This window comes from Corvus kubaryi, unplaced genomic scaffold, assembly GCF_017639235.1.
Source record: "Corvus kubaryi isolate FWS band 111438036 unplaced genomic scaffold, C.kubaryi_AGA036_p1.0 37264, whole genome shotgun sequence".
Lineage (NCBI taxonomy): Eukaryota > Metazoa > Chordata > Aves > Passeriformes > Corvidae > Corvus > Corvus kubaryi.
In genome coordinates this window covers 2,260,160-2,284,053 of record NW_024581079.1, presented here as the reverse complement: position 1 = coordinate 2,284,053, position 23,894 = coordinate 2,260,160, and the positions used below count along the sequence as shown (strand labels likewise).

The following is a 23,894-nucleotide window of genomic DNA, read 5'->3' as shown; positions in this document are numbered from 1 at the left end:
ATCCCCATTTCCCTCCCACATCCCCATTACCCCCATATTCCTCCCCACTCCTCCCCCACACCCCCGTTCCCCCATCCCCATCCCAGTTCCCCCCATTTCCCCCCCCACATCCCCATTCCCTTCCCACACCCCCATTCCCCCCACATTCTAAGACCAACTTCCCAGCAGTTCTTCCCACCTTGCTGTGCCCACGCCAGCTTCTTCCCAGCCTTGAGGCAGACAGTCATTCCCAAGGGATTAGCGGTGAGGGAGGAGCGCAGCCAGCTCTCCAGCTTGGGCAGGGAGAAGGCTTGGGCCACCTTGGAATACCCATTGTGGCCCTGGCAGGGCTGCCTGAGGGCCAGCTCGTGGAGGGGCCAGACCGTGCGGGAATTGCTGTGGGTGCCCTCGAGCAGGAAGCTGAGGGCACACACGGCTTCGTAGGACACCAGGCTGCTGCAGCTGGAATGGGAAGTGGCTGAGAGCTGCTCCGGCTCCAGCAGCAGCTCCAACATATCCAACAGGTGACTCTGCACAAAGGCAAGGTGCTCCTGGTCGTTCCAGTTCTGGAAAACACACAAAGGGGGTGAGTTCTGGGAGCTGAGAAGCTCCCTGGACATCATATACACAAGTCCTTGCTTAGAATGCTGCTAAAAGAAGGAAATCCAGTCAGACACAGTGCTCATTCCTGCTCTGCTCTTCCGAAGATGGAGAGACACCTCCCCCCAGAAACTCAAAATAAAACATTTCATTCCAGCTCCAACACCACGTATTTCCCTCTAGACAGCAGCACCAGGCTCTGCTACAATCCCAGACAAATCCAGGCCGCTCCTGCTGGCACTGGAAGGCAGGAAACAAATCAATAACTGACACTCGAGGTCTTGGAGCTGCTCCATTGGAAAATCCCTGTGGCTGGGCCAGACCTGCGGCCAGGGTTCAGTGCTGCCTTCCAGGATAAGAAGCAGAGGGTCATTTCTCCCCAGCGAGTGCACCAATAAACCAAACCCTCTGAAAGAACCCTTATTTCAAATTCTAAAGTGCTCCAGCCCCCCCCCCCCCAGAAAAAAAACAAACCAGGAGACTGGAATTCTGGCAGAGCTTAACAAAGCTGAGTTTTGCTGAAGGAACACACGGCTGTGATTACACCTTCTCCTCGCCACCTTTGTTCAATGGCTCAGCATCAAGTTATCCAGCTCCTATTTTTCATGATTCCAGCTTGCCCCAAGCTGCATTTCACCAGCTCATCCTGCTCCGTGCCAGAATTCCAGAGGTGTGCATGGCCTTACAGAGGGCTGCAAATTGTGTAATCCATTCTCCCACACAGGGACACATCCAGCTCCCTCCTTCTTAATTACCTGACAGTATTTTAAAAGGAAACAGCGTTTCCACGTGGCTGATCTACAGCTGAACAACCAACTCCCCTCTCAGAAACAGAGGGTGATGGCAGGGGACACCCTGGGATCCAAAACCCCACAATGGACCATGGGAAACACACTATGAGCATGAGGAAAGCTTCCTGCTTGACTAATAAAGCAAAGAGGCTGTTGCTTCTTAAAGGGAGACTTGCCAAGACTCTCAGGGAATTTTCAGTCGGCTTTGGACTCCAGGAAAGTCTCACGGAAAACTTTAGAAAACCTTTTTATAAGCTGCAGAGAACACGCCAACTTCACTTCGTTTACTACGGAACAGGAATTCGGCAACCGCACCCTTGCTCACACTTTGCCACGGGTGAAACCCTGCCAAGAACAAAGCTGCCCCTTTCCAAGCCCCCTCAAGGCAGCTCCCCACAGCGAAGAAGCCCCTGCAGGCGGAGAATCCCACAGGCACGAGTACCTTATTCCCGCCCGCCGATTTCCCGGTCAGGCTGGGAGACTTGGTCCTGGGGCTGGGCCACTCGTCCCCGAGCAGAGACCTCCGCAGGGAAACCTTGTGCAGCTGCTGGACGTACAGGAAGAGCAGGAACTGCAGAGTGTCCACGGAGAGCTGGAGAGCACGGGAGAGACACAGAAGAGTCAGGTTGGGCCGGGCTCCCCTTTAGGCAGGGGCCGGGCTCCCCGTGCCTTAGGCCGGCTCAGGGCTCTTGCCTTGCTCCGCTCCCGCTCCAGCTCCTCGGCGCTGGCGCAGGCCGCCTCAGCCTCGGCCCAGCGCAGGCGGAGGGGCGGGGCAGGCCCGAGGAGGCCGCGGAAGAGCTCGAAGTAGAGCCAGGCGATCTCGCGGCTCAGCTGCAGCTTCCCGCAGGCGATGTGCCGCCAGCAGGGCCAGCGCAGCCGCGGGAAGCAGCCCTGGTCCGCCCGCGCGCGGGCGTAGGCGGCCGCCTTGCGTAGGTAGTGCGGGGTGAGGCGGGCGGGCGGCGGGGCCGGCAGCGCTCCCACCAGGAATGGATCCGTGCGCACCCACAGCCGCACCGGCCCCGCCGCCGCCATCGCCATCGCCGCCGCCGCCGCCACTTCCGGCTTCCGCCGCGGGCACCATAGAGACGGCCCTTCCCGCCCTCCGGGAGCCGCTGCCCATTGGCTGCGGCTACCAGCGCGGGGGCGGGAATAAGCAATGAGCCCGCTGATTGGCTGTTGGGAAGGAAGTCACTCTGCAGGGATGGCGGGGCGCGGCCGGCGCTCACGGCGGCGACGCTCCGGCAGGCGATTGGCCGGCGGCGGTGAAGTGTGAGCAGCCCATTGGCTGGCGGCGCGCGGCGGCGCGCTCCCATTGGCTGGCGGGGAACACCCCGCGCTCCCATTGGCTGGCGGCGGCCGCCGGGGCCGGGGCGCTGCGGAGCTGCCCGGACGCGCCGCTCCCGCCGCTCCCCCTCAGCCGGCAGGGCCGGGCCCGCCATGGCCCCCGCCTGGATCGGCCGCCTCTGCCTCCTCCTGCTCTGCCTCTGCGGGGAGGCCGCCGCGGGGTGAGTGCACCCGGGCCTGGGGGGTTCCGCCTCAGCACCGGGCCTTCCCCCTACTCAGGGTCGGCGGCCGCGGCGCTGAGGGGACCCCGCTCCCTTCCCCTCATCGCTTTCCTCTCTCCTCTTTCCCCTCGCCCCTTTCCCTTCCCGTCTCCCTCCCATTGTCCTCACCCTCTCATTCCCCTCTCCCTCCCCTTCTCCCTCGTCCCCGCTCTCCTTCACCATCTCCCTGTTCCCCTCTCCCTTCCCTCACCTTCTCTCTCCCCCCACGGCAGGAGAGACTTCTACAAGATCCTGGGAGTGTCCCGCGGCGCCTCCATCAAGGACATCAAGAAGGCCTATCGCAAACTGGCGCTGCAGCTCCATCCCGACAGGAACCCCGACGACCCCCGGGCGCAGGAGAAGTTCCAGGACCTGGGCGCTGCCTACGAGGTGAGGCCGGGAGCCGGGAATGTCCTGCCCGGGCTGGGAAGGGTGGATGGGGCTCGTGATAAAACAGGCTGGAGCTTGGCCATTGAGACTCGTGAGGATTCATCCTGTAACGTTCAGGGCATGGGGAAAGGAGGTTTGTAGGGAATGTGGAGGCTCTTCCATAAGGTGCAGCTGGAATCCAGCCTTCCCCTGTTAGCATGTCAGATTCCATCTTCCCCCTGTTAATATATTGAATTCTATCCTGCACCTTTTATTATCACAGAATCCCAGGATGGTTTAGATTGGAAGGGACTTAAAGATGATCACATTCCATCCCCTTGCCGTGGGCAGGGACACCTTCCACATCCAATTCCCTTTGTTCCTTCTCCTTCTCATCAATCTCCATCCTCCCCCTATTACTGCACCAAATTCCATCCTGCCCCTGTTAGTACATCCAGTTCCAGACACTCTCCCAGAGGAAAAACAAAGACAGAGGGGATACCAGGTTGCTTGGAGAGCTCCTGCTCCTGCCAGAGGACAATGCAAACCTCAGCTCTCTCAGCCAGGAGGAAGCCAAGGCACCGGCTTAAAGTTGTTTGGAATTTATTGGCAGTTCCTCAAGGGACAAGTGCAGGTGCAGCAGCTCCAAGTGTGCGTAGGGCCTGGCTGGGATTGAGCTGATGGGAAGTGGAAGGTGCTGGCCTTGGGCTTAGAGGATATTAAGTGAGGAAAGTAATTGTGGGTCACAGGAGGATTCCTGTTATTCCATGATAATGTTGTGGCATGCAAATGATGCCTCACACTAATAGCAGGGTGCATTAAATAAATCAAATCTAGATTATTGTCTTGCCCAAAGGTTTGAAGCCAAAGCCTGCTTTCCTTGGCTGTACGTAACGCAGTGATGGAATGCAGGCTGTTTCTTCCGTGTTTCCTGTCCTCCTTCTGTCACTGTTGGACTCCATCTGCTCCTGCTCTCCCCTGTGCAGCAGAGAGGCCCTGAGGTGCTGAAAAATTCCATTAGCAAAACTTCCTAGCGGTGACTTGCTCTTTGTGGGGGAGGTTGGGGTCCTTTGGGAAGAATCCAGCTGCAGGGGAAAGGGTTTGTAGCCTGGCTCCTGCTTCCATCCCTGGTGCTCCTCAGGTATGCAAATATTCCTCAAATGAGGAAGTGAGAGAGCCAGCTGGAGTTTATTTCTCTGTGTGGAGAAAGAAAACTGTTGACTTCAGTTGTGTCTCAGAGCTGGGACCCTTTTTGAGGTCTGACTTAAATAAACTGGCTTAATTATTACAGGGAAAACGAATGTAAAGAAATTTTCTGTGGATAAAAATAATTCCCTGTCATTTGCAGCACCTCAGGATTGATGCATGTGGGGCTGTGAGCTTGGTGCTGCTTCTGTGAGCTGGCATCTTGTTGGCACTTCATGCTGGGAAAGGATTTCTCTTCCTCGAGTTCCAGTTGATTTAAATCTTTGCCAGCAGTTGAGATTATTCTTTCTGTTTAAAAGCTGGGTGTAAAAATGGTTGTAAAATCAGACCAGAAATCCACTATTGATGGGGGGGGGGGGGGGGCGGGGTTTGGAGGAAGTTTTTGATGCCCTGTGTTTAGCCAGGACAGCTTGGGAATACTTCTGCTGAATTAGCTGTGGGTACAGCGAGTTGATTTGATTGTTTTGGGCAAAATGGAGCCAGAATTGGGTGTCCCTTATAACCTAAACCAGAATTTTCCTCACCATAAAGCCTCTATTAACAGCACTGCTGCTCAGGGTCTGGGTAGCTGATTATGGCAAAGCTTTCTCCGAAAAACTGAGGGGAAAGTAGGTTAATGAACCTGCTCAGTCTCTTCATTTTCATGGGCTCTGTGATTCCAGCCCGGAGCAGCGTGGTCTGAATTCAGCTGTTTCAATTAGGAAGGAGATTGATCCCAGGGGAGGGAGCTGAGACTCTTCTACAAGGATGGATTTGGGAGGAGTTTCCATGGGAATCTCGGGTGGCAAAGGGAGAGCTGAACCCTTAGCTTCTGGGTGAAAGCAGTGAAGTCAGCGCTGATTTTTTCCCTGTTGCTGGCATTTATCAGTGGTTATAATTCCACAGAACCTCAGGATGGTCTGAGCTGGGAGGGACCTTAAAGCTTGTCCAGTCCCCTGCCATGGGCAGGGACACCTTCCACTATCCCAGGAGGCTCCAAGCCCCATCTAGCCTTGCCTTGGACACTTCCAGGGATAGGGCAGCCACAGCTTCTCCAAACACCCCAAATACGGCTTGTTTTCATCTTTTAGCTGCTTTTCCACCTGTTGAGTCACATCTCCACCTGTTCCCACTCCTGTCCAGCCTTCTGAAAGCCAACCTGGCAACTCTGGCCTTCCCAAATATGATCAATGGGAGAGGAAGGGCAAGGGAAACTAAATGTGACCAGAGACTTCTGCATCTCTGAGGCAGGAAAGAGCAAAGATCAAAACTCAGGAAATAGAATCGATGCTTTACAGTCTTAGAAGTCATGGCTGAGACACAGGGGTGGTGGTATGTGATTATTTGTTCCAGCATGTCCTGCTTTGTAGGATTTGAGTTATTCCTTCTGTTTCTTTTTTAATATTTAAGGTAAGCTCAATGTTTACATTTTCTGTGTTGCTCCTGCTTTTTTAATGACCGAAACGTGCTTATTACGGGCTTCACTTTTCTAGACAGCACAGCGAGCAGGGCTCCTGTAGTGTCCCCAGTGAAAAGTGCTGGGGGCCTTCAGAGCCTTGTCCAACACCTCCCCTCAGCTCCAGGTGAAAGCCTTTCCTACATCCCTGCCTTTTCCAGGTGCTGTCAGACGAGGAGAAGAGGAAGCAGTACGATGCCTACGGAGAAGAGGGCCTGAAGGATGGGCACCAGAGCTCCCACGGAGACATCTTCTCCCAGTAAGGAGGTTTAACCCCTTTGGGCTGTCCTACAGCTGCTGCTCTGATTCTGTGATGCTCAAGCACCCCTTTGACAGAGTTTTTACCTGGCCCAGAGTCGCTGATGTGCGAGTTGAGAATTTGAAGGAATACGTTTCCAGTGGGTATCCCACATGCAATTTCCAGTTTTGGTGTGCACCACTCCTTGCTGCAAGCAGGAGCCAGTGGAGACTTCCCACGTCGGCACCTCTGGGCACTGTGGGTGATTTTTCAGGTGCAGCACCTGCTTCAAACATGTGGAAACTTTCTCAGGTTAGCTGTGTGTGATTGGGCTTTAACCTGTTGTCACACATCACTTTGGGGACACTTTTCCTTCTGTGTTAACTTGCACAGCACCTGTAGAATTTGGAGCATTAAAAACCAAAGGCACTTGCACATTGCTTGGACAGAACCTGATTTTCTGCCCCTTTGGATAAATTTCCTAAAATAATTCTGGAAGTTGCTCAGCTCCTGTAATGCTGGGTGAGGACTTGCACTGCTGCTCTGCTCTGTTCTGAGGGACGATATGCAAGATTCCTAGAGTGTTTTCCTCATCCTTGTTGTCCTCAAACTACTGATAACCAACTTCCTAGCAGTGACTTGCAGTGCTACTCAGAGTTTACACCTTGTGGTGGTGGCAGCTGAGCAGCAGTGCAGTGTGGAGAGGTCAGATTTTGAGTGTTCTGCTCCAAATCTCACTTTCCTTAGTGCAGAAAACTTTTCCAAAGTGGCTGCTTTGTTTGAAGGCTTTAGTTGTGTTCTGCAGGAGCAAAGTGAGGTTCCTGGGTTTACTCTGGAGCTCTGAGGAGGCTGTTCTTTAGTGGAGTAGAAGCATTTGCCCAGAATTCCTTCCTGACCTAATCAATGTGCTTAACTCCAGCTTCTTTGGGGACTTTGGCTTCATGTTTGGAGGAAACCCTCGCCAGCAAGACAGGAATATTCCCCGAGGAAGCGACATCATCGTGGACCTGGAGGTCACCCTGGAGGAGGTGTATTCAGGAAACTTTGTAGAAGTAAGTTCACTTATCTCGGTGTTTCCAAGTGTTCCCAGGTTTGAGGTGCCTGACCAAAGCTCAGAATATCTTCTCCCCAAAAATAGAGCTGAAATAAATGCTCTTTTTCTGTGTCTGGCGGTGCAGGATGTTGTGGTGCTGTTTCCTGTAGTTTACTGAAGAAACCACACATTTATTCACCTTTTGCATCTGGCAGTGTCTCCATAAAGTGTGATAACACTGACTTATTGGCTGTCAGTCACCAGCTCAGCTTGATTAGTGCAGCAGCCCAGTTGGAAGAGGTGGAAATTGTCCCTCTGTAGAATTTAGGGATATTTGAGGGGCTGTTCATAAGCTTCAAATTCACTTTGCAATTCTTGCAAAACCACGCTGAGGATTTTTCAGTCTCCTATGGCCAAACATGTCACTGCAGGTTTCCAGATGATATAACTGAGAAGAGTATGTGGAAAATTATTATCTTCTTTTAAGCAAGCTCCATCTCTGGTGCTGACAATTCCTCCTGTCTGCACATTGGCTTTCCACTGCCTGGTTTCATGTTGTGGCTGTTGGGGGAAGTCCACATAATTTCCCCCTTGTGTGGGACAAGGAAGTGTCATGACCAAAAGCATGGGGTGTTCCATCCTAGGGTTACCTTTCCTGTGTGGAAAAGTGTAGAAAAGGAAAGAGAATGGCAAATAGTGATGTCAGAGAGAGCTTTTCTGGTGTTTAATGTGTGATCACAAGGTGAACACTTGTCCGTGTTTTGCTGAGGCCACATTTGGAGCTACTGTGGCAGCACCACACAACAACACGTCCCTGCCTGTGGCATGGGGCTGGAATTAGATGATCTTGAAAGTCCCTTCCAACCCAAACCATTCTCTGCTCAGAGGAATCCAGACCCTGTGGAAACCCAGGAACGCTGGCATCAACCTCTCCCTCTTCCCTGCAGGTTGTCAGGAACAAGCCAGTGGCAAGACAGGCACCTGGCAAACGGAAATGCAACTGCAGGCAGGAGATGAGAACCACCCAGCTGGGGCCTGGGCGCTTCCAGATGACTCAGGAAGTTGTTTGTGATGAATGTCCCAACGTCAAGTGAGTTTGGTGCTCTTTTCCTGCTCCACAGAACCATAAATCCCGTGATTTTATGTAGTAATACAGGCGTGTTTATTCCAAAACCCACCTCTAGGTGGGGGAACGAGCCTGTATTCCCAGGGAGAACTGGGGACTTCGGGAAGGCTTAACTCCGGCTTCTCATTTCCAGGGAGCCACTCTTTATTCTTCCAGCAGAGACAGCCACCTCTGTTGGGTGTAGAACTCCCCAATTTCCTCTGCCAGCCTTTTATTCCTTGCGCAGTCACACTGCAGTGGAAGTTCCCCAGCTAAATCTGAACGGGAGGCACACAGCTGGGAGCAGCTGGATGTGGAATGCCATGCTGTAGTCACACACCCTGATACTGACTGTGCATTTGGGAGCTTTTAACTTCACCTTCTCTGCTCCCTGAGTCTCAGCTCACCCAAAAGGCAGCTCTGACCCACTAGGTTTAGATGTGAGCAAGGAGAGCACAGGTGTGAGCTTGCGGGGGTGTTCTGCTCACCCCGGTAACACAAATGAAAAGTTGAGGTGAAGTTGGAATAAATAAATAAATAAAGTTGAAAACTGAGTGCTGGGTTGCTCTTCCCACTTTCAGGCTGGTGAATGAGGAGCGGACGCTGGAGGTGGAGATAGAGCCAGGGGTGAGGGATGGCATGGAGTATCCCTTCATCGGGGAAGGTGAGTGTGTGCTCAGCTGTGAGCTGCTCCTCTTCCGTGGTTCTCTGGCACTGGCAGTGCCCAAGCCCCCCGTGTGGTTGGAAGTGCTGTGTCCTCTGCACGTGCTGAAATCCAGGAGTGTGTTCCTGAGTCGGGGTAACACAGTTCCTTAGCTGGGAGTGGGGACGTGCACAAAACCGGCTCGAAATCTGATGTTTCACATAACACTTGAGCAGGAGCATTTGTTCCAGGCTTGAGCATGTGAAGGCATCCCCTCTGCCCAAGGAGATGAAGCCCTTCAGTGACTGAAGGACATCATTAACATGCAGACAGCTCTTCCAGAACAGCAGAGCTGTGACCTGGCTGAGGCAACACTCAGAAAGTCCTAAGCTCTTTAAGCAGAATTTCAGTCATCCAAAGATTACTTAGTCGCTTTTTTTCCCTTTGGCTTGTGAGCTGCAAGTCTGTCACAGCCTGCTTGTCTCTCCACTTGTTCCTAACTGTTTCCTTTAAATGAAGCTTTCTTTTCTCCCCCACAGGTGAGCCCCACGTGGATGGGGAGCCAGGAGATTTACGCTTCCGAATAAAAGTCCTTAAGTAAGTCTCTGGCCTAGTTAGGCTCTTGCTTGGCTAGGTGAAGCTTGCCCTTCAGCAGGGCAGGTGCAGGCCTGGCACTCAGGGCTGTGCAGGATGCTCAACCCTCATAGTGCTGGAGGAGCTGGATTTGATGCTGTTAAAAGTGGAATTATGAAAGTATCTTAATTTTTTTGGCTTGAATTCACCATGTGTGATTCAGATGAAATATCCTCTTTTTCCTAGCACACAATCTCCCTGTTGTAAGGAAATGCACTACTAAAAAGATTGCTGTGTGAGTCAGGGCTTCTTGCCACACCTCACCACTCAGTGTCCTAGAAATAGAAAAGGCATTTATCAGTGCATATCTTACACAGGAAAATGAGGCTAAATTGGATTCATTCCTCACTTCCCTTCCTATTTATGATTTCTCCAAACTCCCAAACAGAAGGAAAGAAGCTCGAGGACCTGTTTCCCCTCTGGGGAAGGAGAAAAGTTCAATGGCTCTTCTTTCCCCAGGCACCCAGTGTTTGAAAGGAGAGGAGATGACTTGTACACAAATGTGACAATCTCGCTGGTCGAGGCACTGACAGGCTTTGAGATGGATATTGCCCACCTGGATGGGCACAAGGTGAGGCCCAGGGTGTTGTGTGTATCCCACATTCACCTGCAGCTCTGTGCTGAGGCTTGGCTTGCTCAGGGTCTGCTTATCTACAGAATTCCCTCTGCTGGAGCATTCCAGGCCAATTCCCAAGGAGCCAAAATGGGCTCTCTACGAGGGTTGCACAGTGTGTGTCTCACTTCCAGGCTGTCCCAGCAGTGGGTGGTGTTAGTCCTGGCACATGTCCACTAAAACTGCCTGGAGCCATGGGATATCGCTGGTTTTGGCAAGGAATCAATGCCAGGTTGAGCATTCCAGTGGGTTGGAAAGAGTGTTGGAGTGCTGGGGTGCACACACAGAACATGGACTGTCCAGGGAGGTGGTGGAGTCCCTATCCCTGGAGGTGTCCAAGGAACATCTGGATGTGGCCCTCAGTGCTCTGTTGTGGTTGATAAGGTGGGGATCAGTCATGGCTTGGATTCAATGGTCTTGGAAATCTTTCCCAACCCCAACGATCCTGGCTTCCTGATCTTGTAACACTAATAATGTTCTCAAATTCCTTTTCTCCCCAGGTTCACATTGCCCGGGATAAAACCACAAAACCCGGCGCCAAACTGTGGAAGAAGGGAGAAGGTCTTCCAAACTTTGATAACAATAACATCAAAGGCTCCCTAATAATCACCTTCGACGTGGAGTTCCCCAAGGAGCAGCTGACGCTCGAGCAGCGGGAAGGTGCGTGTCCAGAGCCCACCTGAACCTGGCACAGCTCATCCAGGGGCTGGAGCAGTCAGGAGGGGCTGTGCTGTCCCTGTTCCCTTTGTCCAACATAACACAGTTGGCTGATGGCCTGTGATTAACTCCCACTTCCCTTGGAAGCAAGGAGGCTTGGCTGCCATGGTTGTGGCTGAGGTTGGGATGTGCTGCTGCTGGAATGTAGCTCTTGGCAAGTTTGCAGGTGCTTTGTTTTGGAGCTGCCCATCTGTTTGACCCCACAGCCTTGCTGGGCTTAGCCTCTGTCTGCTTTGCTTCGGCTGGAATGGGATCACAAAGAGTTTCCCAGCCCCTGCTGCTACTTTCTTGGAGGCAAGACTTGTGGAAATCCCTCTGCTGCCGAGGGTAAGGAATGTCACGCTGCGTCAGGAGGAGGGTTGTTCCTCCCCACAGCTCCTTCCACCCTCTAGGAGAGATCTGCTGCTCATCTTCAGTGCTCAGATGGAAACCTGATGAACCATGTAGGAATCCTGAAATGGCCAGGAGGGTAAATCATGTACTCCAAACTGGGAAATTCCTTGCTCCAGCAGCCTCTGCTGTGCCTCACAGCAGCTCCAGCTGCTCTTCATCAGAGTAGGAATCAAGGGCCTCATCCTCTGTCACGGGACAAAGATATTGCTGGCATGTACACTGCAGCTCTTCAGGAAATCCCCATCCCCAGAGCTTCTCCCAGGGCTTCTTCTGAAGCCTGAATTCACTTCTTTTAGTGGATTTCCTGGACTCCTCAAGTTTGTAGTGGGAAGCCAAGCCCTGAGTGGGTTTTATTTCACCCTTGGCACTTGCCGCTGCCTTGGCCACACTGTGCCAGCTGCCATGTGCAGTCCAATTGGTGGCTGCAGCTCCAGACGTCCTGTGGCTCTTCCTGCAGCTCTTTGGGCTGAGAGGTCTGCTCCTCTAGGCTGGGCTTAGAGTGAGGCTGGTTTGTGGGTTTATCTGGGCTTTCCCTCTTGTTCCACGAGTGTTTTGCAGGGCACAATGACCGCGTCACTGTGAGCTCTCAGTCCAGGCTCTGCTTCCCTTCCAGAAGCTCCATCAGGCAACAGCAGCTCTGAAACAGGTGTGAGGTTATTCCAGCTGTTGCTCTTAGCAGTTTAGAGGACACTGGGCAAGGAGCAGTGACAGAAGCCTCCATGTTTTTGACAGAATTGCTCACACAGCCCTATGGATATCTGGGAACAAAAAGATGATGGCACTGGCATGAGTGTGTCCAGGCACAGGGCCTTGGGTGTTCCTCTCCCTCCTAAAGCAATTCCACATTTCCCAGGGGAAGGTGACTGGGTAGGCAGTCAGATGCCTTTCTGTGTGCTGGGTGTCTCCAAACATCCGTGATTTCAGGAGTTTTATGAGGGAATAGGTCTATCTCTGTGTGAGGCAGCAGTTCAGTGTACTCATTGAATGGAAAACTGTAGGCTGCAGAATTCAAAACATCCCTTTTTTCCTTGTTGTTGGCAGTGGCCCTCATTTCTTATCTCCTGACCACATGTCCATCTCCTGGGGCTGTCAGAAGATACTCTGGCTCTGAGAGCACCAGCCTGAGCTTTGGAGTCACAGAAATAATATCCCTTCTTTCCTGCACTGGGAATTGATCGCTGTTGGTCAGAGCTGCCTCTCCCTCTGTGCTGTAACCTGTCACTTTTTGTTGGTAGCAGCAGCATTTCAAAGGAAAAATTGACTTCAGGCTCCAGTAAAAGGTGCCTGAAGTGCAGTAGCACCAATTATTAGGATTCCTGGTTGGAATTCCTGATTAAACCTCGGATACGTGTTGAAATATCCTGTGCACTACTGAGGATGTCCTTCAGGCAGCTGCCAGAGGTGTGGGAGCTGCCCGGAAATGAGGTGTGGGATGGTGCTAATCCCACTTTCTCCGGGGTTCCTGGAGCACACCTTTCTCCAGCTCCAGCCTTCCTTTCTAAGAACCACACATCCAGGAGCCACATCCTCTCACCCACCAGCTGGGAAGTGACTTGGAGCCTCCTCTGGATGCAGGAGAGGAAGCGAATTTGCCTTGGAAAATGACCTGTTCCCAATAATGAGCAGTTCCTGGACAGGGGTTCATTTTGTCCTGGTGTTCCTGAAAAGATTTCAGGAATCTCTGGCCATCAGGCAAGGAGCATGAGAAGTTCTTGCCTGGCAGAGAGACGGCCTGCTTCCAGTTACTACTTCCAAGACTGTTTTCCAGTATTTTAACACAGCTACTGTGACCCTTGTGCATCCCATCACTGGTTTTCAAGGACAGTAGAATGTGTAGCCAGAAAGGTTTAAGGATAGACAAGCAGGACAAGGGTTGCAGGGAGACAGACTGGTTTTTAGCAGGATTTCCTGAAGGGTTTGCATGCCTGAAAGGTTGGAATTTTCTTCTGTACAAGTAAATTGGTTGGTTTCATTACTGATAGTCGATCTAAACCTCCCCTGGAGCAACTTGAGGCCCTTTCCTCTCCTCCTGTCCCTGTTCCCTGCGAGCAGAGCCCGACCCCCCCCGGCTGCCCCCTCCTGTCAGGGACTTGTGCAGAGCCACAAGGTCCCCCCTGAGCCTCCTTTGCTCCAGCCTGAGCCCCTTTCCCAGCTCCCTCAGCCGCTCCTGGGGCTCCAGCCCCTTCCCCAGCTCTGTTCCCTTCCCTGGACACGCTCCAGCCCCTCCATGTCCTTCTTTTAGTGAAGCTTATTTGAAAGTTACCCACAGTGCTGGGAGTTTCCCTCTGGTTTGGGTGCTGTTTTGGGCTCAGTGGTTTCTGAGGCTGCTCTGAGCCGTGTCCTGCGGGGTCCCAGGGCAGTGAGGAGTGACCAGGCTGAGTTCATCAGAGGGGACTCCCTCTCTAATCTCTGGAAAAACAGTGACACATCCATCCTTGCCACTCTGCTTCCTCTGCTCCTTGTGGACTTGCCCTTTAAGCAGCAGTGGAGACCTGCCAGCCCTGCCCTGTCGTGCCGACCCCAGGAGATGAGCTATTATGGATTTAAGGGCTGACTCACCCTTTTAGCCTGTTTGGTAAGAACTTGATACCGACAGATCCTTGAACTGCCAGTTCCTGGGAATGCTCAGAATTTCAGGAATGGGGAAGAAGCGTTGGAAAAGTCATCCTGACATCTTTGCTGTGCTCTGCATGTGACATTCTCCCTTCCCTTGCAGGTCTCAAGCAGCTGTTGAAGCAAGGATCAGTGCAGAAGGTCTACAATGGATTGCAGGGATATTGATGTGAGGAAAACTTGGACTTCCCTGGAAATGCAAAGTCAGATTTGTTCACGGTCTTTTCTCCTGCCCACTGTAGAAGGGGGAAGAGGGAGGGGGGAGATGGTTGAGGTTTAGCTCATTTTTGGTTTGTAAATTATGGAAGTGCTCAGAGTTTGGGGAAATACTTTTTCAGGACATAACTGGTGCTGCCTATCATGTTCCACGTCCTGGAACAACAGAGATTCCTTGAGCAGGAAAACATAGGTGGGGAAAAGGAGTTTTAAATTCCACACAGATTGGAATTTCTGGTTTTTAAATATATTTTGATGTGACTTTTCTTGGCCATCTCAACCTATTTTCATAGCTGCTCCTGCTTTTTACGTCCTTCGTGTAAATTTCTTCCAAATTCCTGTTGTTTTGGGGTGGTATTTTTAATCTCAGCCCTTCCTCCCCTTTCTTCCCCTCTGAGTTCAGAGTCTGGTTTTGGGGCAGGAATATTGATGCTGTTGGGAGTGCACTGGGCTGTGTTAGGCCCCACAATTGGTTGGGAAAAGAGTCTCTCAAGGCCTCTGTGGGCTCTCTTAACTACCAAGTCCCAAAAGTCAACGCTTGGTTTGAAATTTGAAGTTGCACCAGCTTAGCAAAGACTCCTTGGTCATGGTGGAATTTGGGAATGGCTCCTCATGGCCTTGGTTGTCCCTCGTTGCCCCCACATGGAAGCAGTCTGGAAAAGCTCCCTCCCCTCCTGCGCTCTGTCCTCCGTGAGGACGGGTGAGGCTGATGGGAATAAAGTGTTTGTTGGAGTTGGAATGGCAAAACCTCCCTGGTGATGTGTTTCTGGGACAGACCTGGGCTTTCCTGTGCCAGGCAGCAACAGAAATCATGGAATCAGTAAGGTTGGAAAAGCCCTCTGAGGTCGAGTCCAACCATTCCCCCAGCACTGCCAAGGCCACCACTGCCCCCCATCCCCAGGTGCCACATCCACATGTCTGTCAAACCCCTCTGGGAATGGGGACTCCACTGCTGCCCTGGGCAGCTGTGCCAGGGCTGGACAGCCCTTTTAGGGAAGGAATTTTCTGTCAGATCCAATCTAAACCTCCCATGGAGCAACTCGAGGCCATTTCCTCTTGTCCTGTCGCTTGTTTCCCTGCAAGAAGAGCCCAACCCCACCTGGCTCCAGGCTCCTTCCAGTTCCTTCAGGGATCTTGGGGGCTGTAAAGTGGGATCCTTGCAGCTTCTCCCTACCCCATTCCCTATTTGGGAAGTGGATGGGCTCTGGTTTGCCTACAGGGAAGTGTTTGCTGGGAAGCAGCAGATGCAGCCTCAAGGTGGTTTTGTTTTCAGTTTATTCCCTGTTTTCCTTCCTTGGGAGCTGGAAGCAGCTCAAGGTGGGCACAGCCCCTGTGTCCGTGGTGCCCTCAGTCCAGCAAGTCCCACCCACCCCTGCAGCTCCAGTGGGAGTGACGCAGGGGAAGCAGCAGCCCCGGGAAGATTTCCTGTTGGGTCCTGTGTACATTTGCCTTGGCAGAGCACAGCAGGGGCTTGGGGAGCAGCTGAAACAAACCTGCAATGCCAAACCCTTGCTCTCTGCTGCTCCTCAGGATCCCTAAGGATAACGTGGTAATCCCAGCTGAGGCTGCTCCCTCTGCCCACCATGCCCAGTCTTTTCCGGGTGCTGCAGGCAACTCTGCCTCTGCTCCCTCTTAGTTTAAGTTCCTAGGAAACCTCAGATTCCAAAGAAATTCCTTCCTGTATCCCTGTGCGTGGGGCTGTTTGCTCTTACTCCAGCTCCTTGCAACCCTGCTCACCTGTAGCAATAAACCCAAAAAGCCAGGATTTCACCCCTAAATTCCAGGTTCTCCTGCAGGGGAAGGTGTAACCCCCAGCAGCAGCCAACAGGTTTATTTTGGGCCCGAGTCCTTGTTCCCACTGCTGCTTTTCCTTTCTCTGCTAATTCCTTTCCTTCCTGTGGTTTGTTTTTCTTGAATTGTGGGGCTGGACTCTTTGGAGAACACAACAATGGCTGCAGAGCCCCGGCTTGCACAGCAGCAGGGAGATAAACAGGAAAAAAGCCCCATATTCCAACCAAGTCCCCCTGCTTCCTTCCACCCTTTTCCCCCTGCTGTGGGGTGTGTTTTGGAGCCAGCACCCAACGCCTTTCCCACCTCCACACAAAGCTTCCAGGGCTTCCATGCTTTTGCCCAGCAGCAACAGCAGTGTTTGCTCAAACATTCCCACTGGTTTTGCTTCTGGCCCACTCACGCTGTGCTTTTTCTACAGTCATGGGGAAATATTTGTCCCCCAAGAGCTGGGGGTGTGGAGGATGCTCGGTGTCCATGGCATCCTCTGTCCCCTTCTCTGGTGACACAGAGCTGGTGGGAGCCAGTCATGGCACACATGGACTCCTTTATCCATAGAAATGCTTCCCACGAGGTTTAGGTGTTCACACCTTGGTCTGGCACCAAAATGTAATCATGACCGTGAACCTCCAGACTGGGAATTCTGTAATGCACAGCTTGAATTTCCAGTCCTTTCTAAGCAGCACCATTCCCAAACTGGAACAAATAAACCCAAATTTCCTGTGCCTCTTTTAACCTAAATCCTTGGAACAGAGGGGATTGTGAGGGTTCAGATGTAGGCATGTTGTTCAGTTCTTCTAGGAAAACACTCCTCCTCGGAATGCACTTCCAGATGTCCATGCTGCTTTGGGAAGGCCTGGCTGAAACGGGGTCCTGGTTTATTCCTGAAGGGAAATGGTTTTCAGCACCTGCAGGAGCTGCCTGTGTTCCTTCAGGGCCTCAGCACAGGCTGGCCTTTAGATGTCATCACCTCCACCAGCGCTGCGTTCCCACCCTTTGGCTGGATCCCTCCCGTCCCAGGGGAGGGGAAGGAGCAGATGGGATGAGGATTCCATAGCAGGTTGATGACAGGAGGGAGTACAGGGCTCAGATCCACGTTTCCATCGTGCCCTGCAGCCTTGTCCGTGTCTTCTGTCCCTCCACAGCCTGGGCTGGCTGCGCCCAGAGCCGCATTCCCCATCCCAGACTGGAGGGTGACATTTTGGGGCTGCTCCAAGGAGTTTCAGCCCTTGGTATGGGGGTCTTGGGAAGGAGGGCTTTGCTCCCAATGGCTTCAGTCACACCAAAGGCTGCTCCCAACTCTGGGAAGTGGGTGGAAGTGTTCCCAAAGAGCTATTTTTCCAGGGAAACTTCTCTGCAAGCGCAGTGTAAGCAAGCATAGGTTTTTCCACAGAAAAATCTTGGTTTTTCATGTCCTTATCTCTGTCGAACCTTTCTGCCCCGGGGCTGAGCAGTGGAGGAAGGAGGGGGAAGGGGCTGGTGCCAGGAGAAGGCTGCTCTGAGCACACGTGGGTTTGGAGTGGGCCTCCAGCTGGGAAGGGAAGGTGAGGGGATGATTCCTCGCTGGAATCCTTCCTGTGATTCCCAGCCAGCAGCCCCCATCGCTGCTTGCCTGCACTGCAGGAGCTCCAGAGCGGTCCCCAGGGAGAGGGCAGCCCTCTGGGGCAGGGCAGAGGTGTGGGATGGGTGGTACCTGCTGCCTTCATCCTGCCTGCCCTGTATCCCTGCTCCTGGCCTGCAGCCAGCTCTCTCCTCCCGTTTCCTGCAGCTGACCTGGGAGGTGAGCAGGAAGGGAAGAGGGCAGCGCTGAGCACCGACCACCCTGCGAGGAGGGAGTGGCCAGCACGGCCCTTCTCTGTGCTGGGAGGCTTTTCCAGGGAGCTGCTTGCTTCCATGTGGGAGTAGGAGGCTGCTAGGAAGCAGATCCCAGCCTCCATCCTGAAAAAAAGCAGATCCCCTCACCCCAGTGCAGCCCCTGGGGTTAACAAGTGTGTCCCAAAGGCAGGAATTAAAACATCTGGGGCTGTGACCTCCGGGAATTTGGAAGGACGGGGTTTGTTTAGTCCTGAAAAGCCACAATGACACCAGTGCAGGCTCCGAGTGCGTAAGAGGTGTTTACAGGGATAATTCCACTTCCTTCCAGATGGATCCCATCAGCCCCACTTTTTTTTCCCCCTCCCACCCCAGCAGGCACCAGAGCCCATCACTGGTTTTGGGCAGCTCCTGGAGCCATCCAGCCCTTTGTCCTGGGGCACAGCAGCTCCCAAAGGACATGGATGGAGATGTCAACCTTCCAGAGGGAGATGATGTCCAAAAGGGAACAGGGTGACCTGCCCACCCCATCCAAGTTCCCCATGGCATGGGGGCGAAGGGCTGGTTCCTGGCACATGGGCATTGCCTCACTGAACGAGGATCGAGGCTTGGGCATCTTATCTCAGCCCTTACCCAAGACAGCGATGGGGGAGTGGGCTGAGGGAAACCATGAGTGGAGAACAAAGCCTTGCCCGGCAATCCCTGCAGATAACTGGGATGGGAGTTGGTTGAAGCTGCCAGAGGTTTCCTGCAGAACCCAAAAATCCTCTGAGGAGAAAATGAAAACCACCCCTCACTGATGGGATATGCACTGGCTCCTGTCCCGAGCTGTGATCCGGGGTGGAAGAGTGGCCAAACTTGGGAAGGGATGAGCCACGAGTGTGGCTGCCGGCTGCCAGGAAGCTGCTCCGTGTCAGAGCAGTGGTGGAACGGGAGCCCAGCTCCCAGTTCTGGGGCAGCCGGGCCACGTGTCCCCACCTGCCACACCCAGCCAGGCCTCGGTGGCCCCGCCATGAGGCACTTGAGGATTTTGGGGTGAGGAAGGGAAATGTTGGGGCAACAAATGGTGATGTTTGGGATGAGGAAGAGAAATTTTGAGGCTACGACATGCTGGAGGTGGATGTTGCCACCAGAACCCCTCTGCTGTTGGCCAGCACGTCCAGGTCAGAGTCGGTCACTGCCAGGGATGTGCCTTGGGATGGAGGTGCCAGGTTTGGGGGTGTTGCCTATGGACACCGATGGAGATGAGGCTGTTCCTCGGGGTCCTGCACTTTTGGGAGATCCTCACTGCCCCAGCCCCTCGTGGAAACTCGAGAGCAGCAGCAGAGTCAGCTCCATTCTGGAGCGTTCTCCAGACACAGGGGGGCTTGAGGGCAGGAAAAGGGCTTTTCCAGAGCTGGTTGAGGTGGAGAAGCTCAGACTTGCTCCTCTGTCCAAAAGATGACACATTTCTGCAGCAAAAAGCAAAACAAGCTCCGCTGTTCCAGGCCTCCCCCCAGTGTCTCCCGCCTGGCTCTGTCCTGGGTGCCATCCCCGCTCCATCGCGGCCTTGGGGATCCCACAGCATCCACGCTCACCCATCCCAGCCGGAGCAAGGGGCTGCACCCCAGGGAAGGGGGACTGGCAATGGGAATCACTCCAGGTCTTGGGGACCACGGTGCAACATCTGCAGGTAGCAGAGATGCCCCAAGTCCGAAAGCCAAAGCAGAGCCGGGAATGCAGCGGTTTCTCCCGGCTGGAAGGGATTGAATCCCTTTGTGGGGAGCAAATGCAGCACGTGGGACCTTCAGCACTGCCCTGGTGTCCCCAGCACTGCCCTGGTGTCCCTGGGTGCCGGCAGCAGGGACACGGAGCGCTCGGCCCACAGCACAGCTCCTGCCAAGGGCGCTGCTTCGAGGGCCGAGCGATGACGTTCCCGTGCCTCATCCGTGTTGTTTTGGATTCTCTGGCCTCTCGGAGCCCGCCAAGGGTGGGGAGCGCCCCGGCCCCTGCCCCAGGAGCCCGGGGGTGGCTGGGGGCCAGGGTGATGAGATGTGGGCTTTGGAGACCTCCTCCTCCATCCCTCCAAGAGGACAACCCCTAAGGTCATCTTCCCATCCCTTCTGTCCCTCATCTCTTTTCCCATCTTCCCTCATCCCACCCTGTCTTGCCTGCAGGGTGTTTAGAAAGAGCTGGAAGCTAATCCAGGAAAACCTCTCTCCTGTGCTGTCCCCCGCCAGCTCCTGGCTCATCCCCAGCCCTTCCTGCCGCCACAGGAGTGGAGATGAGCGGGAGAGCTCAAAATGCCCTTCTGGGTGAGAGGGAAACGTGGCCAAGAGTTTCTATTGATGCAATCAAAGTTTAAACAGTCAAAGACTTTTTAGCTCAGATTTGGACTGTGGAAAAGCGAAACTGTCCCCTCACAGCTGTGTGTGCTTGACCTCAGCGTCTCACACCAAGCGAGGAAATGAAAAATGTTGGGAAAATGACTTAACTGAGCCAAAGCAAAACTGGGAGAAGGTTGCAGTGAGCTCAGGAGGTGCAAAACCCTCCTGAAAACATCACCAGTGTCTTTCCAGAGGCCTGGAAAACTTAGCACACAACCCAAGGTCTGGCACAGGGGCTGGCAACACCAACAAGCCCACCCAGCACCAGCAGCCGTGATCCAGGATGGATCCACAGCCCCACATCAGTGCTGCCGAGGGGAATGAGAGCAGCCAGAGGTGTGGGGGGAGCTGATGGGTGGTTTTATTACACAAGGTGTGACATCCTCCCTCCATCCCCACTGGAACAGGGATAAATGAGGGTTTAACAGCATCCTTTTAACCATTCCATGGCTGTTTCTCCTGCTGCTTTTCCCCCCCACGTCCCTCCCCACCATTTTTCCATCCGTGCCCAGTGTTTCTGTGTGGTCTCAGTGCATTGCCCAGCGTGGGGACCGTCCACAGGTCTGGGGGCTGCTGGAGGGGTCAGTGCAGCTGGGACAGGACTGGGAAGCCACTGGTGTCCTTGGGGAGCAAAGCCTGTGGCACTGGGAACGTGCATCCCTCGGGAGGGATGGCCTTGGTCCCTGCCTCCACGGGGGGATGATGGATCCATCCTCTGTCTCTATGCAGGAATGATGGATCCAGGCCCTGCCTCCCCAGGGTGATGGTGGATCCACGGAGAGTTGCTGGATCCTTGGGAAGATGATGGATCCATCCCCTGACTCCACGGGGAAATGATGGGTCTGTCCCCCGCCTCCGCAGGGTGCTGATGGATGCACAGGAAGATGACGGGTCCGTCCCCTCTGTCCATGGGGTGACATGGGCCAGCTGCCCACGCTAGCAGCTCCCTCCTGTGCACAGGAAGATGCCCAGGGCCATGCCCAGCAGGGCGAGGCTCCCCAGGATCAGCCCCAGCACCAGCGGAGCGCGCGATCGGCTGCTGACTTTTCCTGCAAGAGGCGAGAGGGACGCAGGTGACGACTGGGCCACGCCACCGCGTCCCTGTCCCCCACCCCGGCCCCACCACGGACCTGTCCTGGCGCTCTGAGCCTGCAGGATGCTGACACAGGTGGTGTTGAGGAAATACTGCAGGTCCTGGGTGGTTGTGGGGTATTTCATCAGCTGTGCCTGGGCGAAGGCGGCCACCGGGAGCTCGCCGGGCCAGCGCCGCTCCCAGGTGGCGTTGGGGACGTGGAAGCTGAGGAACGCCGTCCTGTTGAGGGTCACCTCGTAGAAGCTCTGGGCTGTGCCGTTGGGGAAGAGGCGGCAGCCGAGGTGGCAGCACAGGTGCTGGGTGACTGCGGGGACAGAGGGAGGGGACAGGGTCACCACACTCCCACCCTCAGCGCCCCGTGGCCCTCACTGGGCGCTGAGTTCGCACAGCCTCAACCTCGCACCACCCAACCCTCCCGCGGCTTTGCTTCTCCTCGGTTTGGTCATGGCAGTGACTTTTCCAGAGGCTGGGATTATTTTCCCTCCCTTATCTCCGCACAGCACAGCTCCGGTTTTACAGAGAGGGAGGGTTTGGGCACAGAGCTGCTCGTGGCTCTTGCAGATGGAGCACAGGGACACCGGCAGGGGTGGGGTGGGTCATGCCAGAGACCCCGCGGTGACACCGGGCTCCCCAAGGGTACAGGAATGTGGGGCCGGGGCAAAACCGGTGAAAGAAAAGGAAAAGGAAAAGGAAAAGGAAAAGGAAAAGGAAAAGGAAAAGGACACCCCGGGCAGGAGCAGCAGAGGTGACAGGGTTAATGGAGCGGAGCAGGCAGGAGCACGAAGCCATCGCCAGCAGCGTCCCACAGCTCCCACAAGCTGCGGGATGCAGGCAGGGAGCAGCCAGAAAGTGAGCAGGATGCAGGCAGGGTGCAAGTGGGGTCCAGGTGGGATGCAGGCAGAGCACAGGCAGGGAGCAGGCAGGGTGCGGGTGGGATACAGGCAGGGAGCAGACAGGGTTCCTCCCCAGCCCTTTTCCTGAGGAGCAGCAACAGGTTGAGCATCATCCCGTTCCCAGGGTAAGAAATTCCCGGCTCCACAGAAGGACTCCCTTTGCCCACAGAGTGGTTTTGCACATGCCCATGTGCCCATCCCTTCGTCCATCTGTCCCTGGAGAGCCACCCCCGTGCCCCGGCAGCGCGGGAGAGGCTCCCCTTCCCCGGGGGCCCGCCCCTGTCCCCCGGGTACCACTCACAGTTGGTCGGTCTCTCCATGTGGAAAAGCTTCACCAGCTGCCTGAAGTTCTTCAGGTAGGTGATCACGTCGTTCCGCCGCCGGGCCCAGGCGTCCGGAGGCTCCAGCGGGAGCACCTGGGTGACATTCTGCTCGTCCAGGAGGTGGCTGAGCTCCCCGTTCAGGCTGGCGTTCCCCCGGAACATGGCATTGCCCCTGTAGACGCGGGTCAGCTGGAGCATGGTGAAGGCGAGCGGGGCTGCGGGAGACGCGGGACATCACCGACCGCCCGTCACCCGCCGTGAGCCCCGTGTGCCCCCAGGCCACCCCCAGCATCCCCGACCACCGCCGTGTCCCTGCCTCACCCGCTTCCTCCGCCCCGCAGCCCAGGGCCCCGCAGAGCAGCAGCAGCAGCAGCAGCAGCATCGTGGGGACGGGCACCGCGCTGGGGACGTGCTGGTAGCCCCACGGCTGGCCCGGCACGGAGTTCAGCGTGGGCACCGCGCTGGAGACGCGCTGGTAGCCCTACGGCTGGTCCATGGGATGTTAAAGAGGGCCGGGTAGGTGGGGCTGTGGGAGGAGGAGAGCGGGACTCCGGCCAGGTCTCTCCCATTTCCTTAACCCGAGCCACCCGCACCCCTTCCATGCCGGATATGCCGGGCCCCGCGGCGCCTGAGGATGCAGGATGAGGCTCCGAGCTCCCCCGGCACAGATGGAACTGGGCGAGCAGCCAGCACCTGACTCAGTTTCCCCATGCCTTGGCTGGGCAGAGCCCCGTGCCACTCCCCTGGGGGATGTGGGAGACCAGGGGGACACTGTGATGGGGACCATTCCCAGGGAATGGGGAGGATTGGAGGGAGCAGCCTCGCAGCACCGCGCTGCACCCATCTGGTGTGGAGAGGGCACCCAGCAGCAACAGGACCTCCCTCCCTGGAAAGGGGTGACACTCTGGGTAGCTGAGCTGGGCGGTGGGGGTGAGAAATCCATGGCAGGGCTTCCTCCACAGGTTTGTTTTTTAATTACACCTAAAATAATTATAAATTTAAAAATCTTAAAATGCGAAATTTCTAATAAAAGCTCCAGCTCATCTCATTGGCAGAGCATGGCACAGCCTGGGGTGGCACATAATGGCATCCCACAGCCTGCTATGGCATGGAATACTGTCATGGAATGGTTTTGAGTGGGAAGGCACCTGAAAGCCCATCTCATTCCACCCCTCCCATGGGCAGGGACATCTTCCACTGTACCAGGTTGCTCCAAGCCCCATCCAACCTGGCCTTGGACACTGCCAGGGATCCAGGGGCAGCCCCAGCTTCTCTGGGCACCCTGTGCCAGGGCCTCCACACCCTCACAGGGAAGAATTCCTTCCCAATATCCCATCTAACCCTGCCCTCTGTCACTTTGAAGCCATTCCCCTCTGTCCAAGCCCTTGTAAATAGTCTCTTCTCCAGCTTCCTGGTGATTCCTTCAGGCCCTGCAAGGCCACAGTGAGGTCACCCCAGAGCTTCTCCTCTCCAGGCTGAACAATCCCAGCT

The 23,894-nt window shown here is 54.8% G+C and overlaps 3 protein-coding genes across 3 annotated transcripts in view; 1 reads left to right on the top strand and 2 right to left on the bottom strand.

Annotated features, from left to right (window-relative positions):
- Positions 1-2,412, bottom strand: part of TBCCD1 (TBCC domain containing 1) — a 9,902-nt gene extending 7,490 nt beyond the window's left edge. Inside the window, exons 1-3 of the mRNA XM_042024683.1 lie at positions 2,064-2,412; positions 1,813-1,962; positions 179-545 (exon numbers count right to left, since the gene is read on the bottom strand). Of these exons, the coding sequence (XP_041880617.1) occupies positions 179-545; positions 1,813-1,962; positions 2,064-2,408 (862 nt within the window). The 5' untranslated portion in view covers positions 2,409-2,412. The remainder of the gene's footprint in view (positions 1-178; positions 546-1,812; positions 1,963-2,063) is intronic.
- Positions 2,413-2,741: 329 nt separating this feature from the next.
- On the top strand, positions 2,742-14,394 carry DNAJB11 (DnaJ heat shock protein family (Hsp40) member B11). The gene is made up of 10 exons (XM_042024682.1): positions 2,742-2,875; positions 3,148-3,304; positions 6,086-6,183; positions 7,082-7,214; positions 8,143-8,285; positions 8,882-8,964; positions 9,483-9,540; positions 10,036-10,147; positions 10,690-10,849; positions 14,016-14,394. The coding sequence occupies exons 1-10, from the start codon at positions 2,808-2,810 to the stop codon at positions 14,078-14,080; spliced, it is 1,077 nt and encodes a 358-aa protein (XP_041880616.1). The 5' UTR covers positions 2,742-2,807; the 3' UTR covers positions 14,081-14,394.
- A 6,039-nt stretch (positions 14,395-20,433) lies between these two features.
- Positions 20,434-22,894, bottom strand: PROCR (protein C receptor). Its single transcript, XM_042024681.1, has 4 exons — positions 22,725-22,894; positions 22,382-22,618; positions 21,225-21,491; positions 20,434-21,143 (listed from the first exon to the last, which is right to left on the bottom strand). Exons 1-4 carry the CDS (start codon positions 22,783-22,785, stop codon positions 21,031-21,033), a joined length of 678 nt encoding a protein of 225 aa, XP_041880615.1. The 5' UTR covers positions 22,786-22,894; the 3' UTR covers positions 20,434-21,030.
- Between the last annotated feature and the right edge of the window lie 1,000 nt (positions 22,895-23,894).